The following is a 5025-nucleotide window of genomic DNA, read 5'->3' as shown; positions in this document are numbered from 1 at the left end:
TTCTCGGATGTTGAATATTATAAACTTTTTATTTTACAAATACAACCAATAATAATAAAAAAATATTTTTTAATTTTAAAATAATTTATTTTCATTTGACAAGTTACTTATGGTTGCCTTTGCTCTTCGGGAAAGTTAAAGATATGTTCGTTCTGAATCAACACCACTATTAAGCAAACAATTGTATATGCTGACAGAATTCAATTAACGTTTATTAAGCTTTACGAAACTAGATTCTCGCACTTCCATTTTCTCCTGGCTTCAAGATACCCCAATATTATGACCTTCATGCCTTACAAATATTAATACAAATCATAAAAGAAAAAGAAAAGTTTTCAAGTCAAAAAGTGATCACGTTTTACATCTTTAAGGACACATTATTTAAGAAGAGGATAATAATTTATATTAAATTTATTCTTTAATTATTTAATTTCACATCAAATGTTCATCGGATGAGAGAGGATATTACAAAAATAAATAAGAAAGAATATTATATCTTGTAAAAATGAAGACATTAATTTTATATAAAAAATTAAAGGACTTAAATATACTCGTAATAAAAAATTAGTCATTCTTTTGAAAAGAAAATAGTGACTCTACGACACAAGGTGGCCTTTGCCAACAAAACAAACTATTGAGGCATTAATTGTTCGGTCACTGGCTAGCTGTAAACTGATACAATCCAACGCATTTGCTATCCAACACTATTGTCAAACTGCTTATTTATTCCCAAAGAGAGTACCCCTGCCTAGCCTTAATTACAAGAGCCGACACACTAGGAAGATAGCCTAGCCACCATGGAAAATAGCGGCAAGGATTACGTAGACCCGCCGCCGGCACGGTTGGTGGACATGGATGAGCTCAAGAGCTGGTCCTTTTACAGAGCTCTCCTAGCTGAGTTCGTTGCTACACTTTTGTTTCTTTACATCTTAGTCGCCACTGTTATCGGTCACAAGAAACAAACAGCCGCTTGCGACGGTGTTGGTCCTCTCGGTATTGCTTGGGCTGTCGGTGGCATGATCTTCGTTCTCGTCTACTGCACCGCCGGCATCTCTGGTATCAGCGAAACTAATTGCCTTGTTTGTTGTGTATAAATATGTATCTAAGATGGTTCTTAAACTTGAGCAGGCGGTCACATTAATCCGGCTGTTACTTTCGGACTGTTCGTTGCCCGGAAGGTTTCGTTGATTCGAGCAGTGGCGTACATGGCTGCACAGTGCCTGGGAGCCATTTGTGGCGCAGGTTTAGCCCAGGCATTCATGAGGCACGCGTATAATCGGCTAGGGGGCGGTGCCAACACCGTGGCTCCTGGATACTCAAATGGCACCGCCTTGGGAGCCGAGATCATCGGAACTTTCGTCCTCGTCTACACCGTCTTCTCCGCCACCGATCCCAAAAGAAGTGCACGTGATTCTCACGTCCCTGTGAGTATATTTATAGTAGTATAGGGATGGATAACATGAGTAGACAGACCATCGCATTAAAAATTTTAAAATTATTTAAATTATTATATATTCTAGATATTTTTTTTATGTAGAGTAGCACAAAACATCAATCTATTGGAACAACTACTCTTTATAACTCAGCTTTTTCGGGTGTGGTTTGACTAGGTTTTAGCTCCGTTGCCAATAGGTTTTGCTGTGTTTGTGGTGCACCTGGCCACCATTCCCATCACCGGCACCGGAATAAACCCGGCTAGGAGCCTCGGTGCCGCCGTGATCTACAACGATGAAAAAGCCTGGGATGATCAGGTGAGTTCATGGTCAAAATTTCATTTTTCACTTTCACAAAGCACAGATTAAACATTAACCTTGTGTTGGTGACCAAAAACAGTGGATATTTTGGGTGGGTCCGTTGATCGGAGCAATCACCGCGGCGGCATATCATCAATACATACTGAGAGCAACGGCCATCAAGGCTTTGAAATCGTTCCGCAGCATCCCCACAAATTAGAAACGCCATAGAGGCTAAATAAGTGCACTTGTTAAATTATGTATGCTGTAACTTTGTATCATTACTACTGCCTGAAATTGTAGTTGTATGATTATTCTTGAATGGAGTAGGTATGGGAATTTGAATGCCATGGCCAAGCTTTGTATATAATTAATGCATCGAGATCGACAGGTTGGAAATTCCAACTGAGCCCTGGGGAAGCTCATAATGTTGCATTTGGAAACAGCAATCCCGTGATAATGTGAAGTGTTAGAAGATGAGAAATGAATATGCTTTTAGGGGAAGTACACCAACCAAATAACAATATTTACGATTATGTCACCACTCAACTTCATTTCCATCAAAGCTGTATTTAATTGAATTGCCTACCTATGCACTTGTCCAAAAGAGAATACCCTACCTAAGCCCTAGTTAGTAGGGCGTAAATGAGTTGTACTTTAGTAAATCCTCATATAAGATTCGTTTATAATAAAAGAAGTATAATGCTTTTATGTTTATTTAATAGATAAAAGAAAATATATAAATGTGTATTTGGTTTATGAATAAATTCGTTTATAAGTTTATTTACTTGATTCACTTTTTCTTTTCTTTTTTTATATTTTAGATATTGGTGAAGACAATAATTAGATTGAAGCTAATGCGAAATTTGGAGTTTAAACTGTGAAGTCTAAGGACTAGTCGAATAATTTTACTATTTTTCTTTGGATTACAAATAAAAATAGAGTGTTAGTTGATTAGGGGATTCGAATTATATAAACAGATATGCTGGCGAATGATAAACAAATATATTGACAAACATGTTCGTGAACATTAAACTAATCAAACACGAATTCCTTAAAAAATAAATAAATAAACACAAACAAAATTTTAAAATTTTAAACGAACATAAACCAAACATGAACATCTTCAAAATTAATCAAACAAATATAAACATCATTCATTTACACCCTTACTATTGCCTAAGAAACATTGTCCAAGTTTCTTACATATTTAAGTAGGGTTGTGGCCTACCTTGGAACAGGTCTTTCCATCACATTTGATGAGGATCCAATCCATACATGCCCACAGCAGGGTTTGACCAAGTATTTTCCATGCAATTTGTCAAAAAGAGCTGCCCTCCCCACGAAATATTATGACTACAAGGTCGGCATTACTTACAAATCTTTCTCATCTGTTGTGATAAGGATATACATTTATTCTTTTATTCCAGGAGATTAAAGGTCAGCATTCCTTTGAAAGTTTTCCTCGTTAGCCTTAGATGAAGAATTGACCAAAAAAAAAACCTCGGTAATTAAGTTATTTAGTGGGATGAGATAACAAATCAAATTGGATGATTGTCCTTGTAATTAACTTTTATAAAAATCAATTCGAAATAATCAATCAATAAATCAGATACAAATGATTAAACTAAAAAATAATTCATAAGAAATCAAGACAAAAGGGGCACTCCTCACTCGAAAGCATTAGCAAATCGAAACAATGGACTATTGATGAAAATGTTGTGTATACCAAATGAGTTTGAAACTTTTAAAAAATTTCAAAGAATTTAGGGATGATGCGAAGAGACAAACTAATAAGAATATTTGCATACATCGATCAGAAAATATCTTTATTGATAACATAAAATAAAATTTTGTCACAATAGACACCGCCTCATAAGGGATTTCCATAGAAATGTGGCCTATCTTCTTAATAAGGTTCCAACCAAATAGGTGGATAAAACATATGAGATATAGTATGACAAGAAAACAAATTAATTTACCTTGGGATTTAGAGATGCACTGCTTATAGATTTTTTATTGAGTGATGTCGTTAATTTCATTATTCTTCAAAGGTAAGCAAAATTTTAAAATTTAATCTTATTTCATGATTTATGTTAAAATAAGATTTAAGAAAATAGCATCATGTGTCATCATCATATAAATTAAATATTTTTTAAAAAGTAATATGTGAACTACTATTGAGAGGTTGAAAATGACATGATATATATATATATATATATTACCTTCAACTTTATAATAATAAAAATAATATTTTATTAAAAATAACAATTTAATAATCAAAATGAGAAAATTGACAATAATGTATTAATGCTATGACTACGAATGTAGGTTGGTTAACCAAAAACTTCCAATCTATTTGTCTTCATTTCGTCTAAAAACATTTAGAATTGTCTTTAGGATTATTTTTTATTTTAATTTCTATGTTTATCTCTAGGTTTTTAGAGGTTATAAATACCCTCTTAGGGGAAGCCTAAACACACAACTCATAATTTATTCTTCTTTTCCTTTCTAGTTTTATAAAAGTTCTCTCTATTATTTTTCAAGTTTTCATTTTTCTCTTATTTTAAGTTTTGTTTTTAAATTGCTAAGTATGACTTTTGTCATACTTAGCTAATTTTCTCTTAAGCCGAGAGCTGAAGCGATGACTCAATTCCAACGTGAGAATTGAAAAGCATATTAATAACTTCAGAATATCTCTCTCAATCTCTGTGCTTATTTTTCAAAATAAATCAGTTTTCAAAATCAAAGATTGACTTTGGTCAAGATGTTGTTGCGATTAAATGTGTGGGAGGAAGGATCGGCTTATTGAAAGCACATTCGACTTCCTGGGAACACACTTGGCGAGATAGCCTTGCCAAGAGGGAATTGAGATTGAAATTAGTAGTTATTGAAACAACAATCTGAATCGGTCTTCACGAACTTAAATGGTTATTGATCTACGACAATTGATGTTGATCAGATCAATTTTCGAAGCTGGAATCAAAGATTGTCTTGGGTATTCGGTTTACAAAAATAGAGTCACGAGGATTACCCTTGTCGACAAAGTAACCGAGTGAATCCCGAAGGAAAAATCTAACTCGATGATCTGAAGAAAATTGAGTCAAAGTGGGGCTTGAGGTTGTTTTACCATATTCATTTTCAACCTTCATTTTTTATTTTCTTTATTTTTCTTTAAATCGCTTTTTATTAGTTAATCGCTTTTTACCAAAACCCCCCTTTTACTACTTATCGCCTGGTTTAAACCATTCAAACAGAAATTTGGATTTTTCTAAGTCCATGAGGATCGACC

General features: G+C 33.9%; 1 protein-coding gene across 1 annotated transcript; it reads left to right on the top strand.

The window, feature by feature from the left end:
* The first annotated feature begins 762 nt into the window (after nt 1-762).
* LOC120212525 (aquaporin PIP2-7-like) lies at nt 763-2080 on the top strand. Its single transcript, XM_039210800.1, has 4 exons — nt 763-1056; nt 1129-1424; nt 1611-1751; nt 1834-2080. Exons 1-4 carry the CDS (start codon nt 798-800, stop codon nt 1951-1953), a joined length of 816 nt encoding a protein of 271 aa, XP_039066731.1. The 5' UTR covers nt 763-797; the 3' UTR covers nt 1954-2080.
* The last annotated feature ends 2945 nt before the right edge of the window (nt 2081-5025 follow it).

Source organism: Hibiscus syriacus, unplaced genomic scaffold (genome assembly GCF_006381635.1).
Source record: "Hibiscus syriacus cultivar Baekdansim isolate YM2019G1 unplaced genomic scaffold, ASM638163v2 tig00110013_pilon, whole genome shotgun sequence".
Taxonomy (NCBI): Eukaryota; Viridiplantae; Streptophyta; class Magnoliopsida; order Malvales; family Malvaceae; genus Hibiscus; species Hibiscus syriacus.
This window is presented reverse-complemented; position numbering and strand designations above follow the sequence as displayed.

What these genes read in the sequence shown, in the direction of transcription:
- LOC120212525 (XM_039210800.1), top strand. Translation starts at nt 798, where the DNA reads ATGGAAAATAGCGGCAAGGATTACGTAGACCCGCCGCCGGCACGGTTG. An exon ending in CTGCACCGCCGGCATCTCTG is followed by an intron (nt 1,057 to 1,128) that starts GTATCAGCGAAA and finishes AAACTTGAGCAG; the next exon opens with GCGGTCACATTAATCCGGCT. An exon ending in AAAAAGCCTGGGATGATCAG is followed by an intron (nt 1,752 to 1,833) that starts GTGAGTTCATGG and finishes GACCAAAAACAG; the next exon opens with TGGATATTTTGGGTGGGTCC.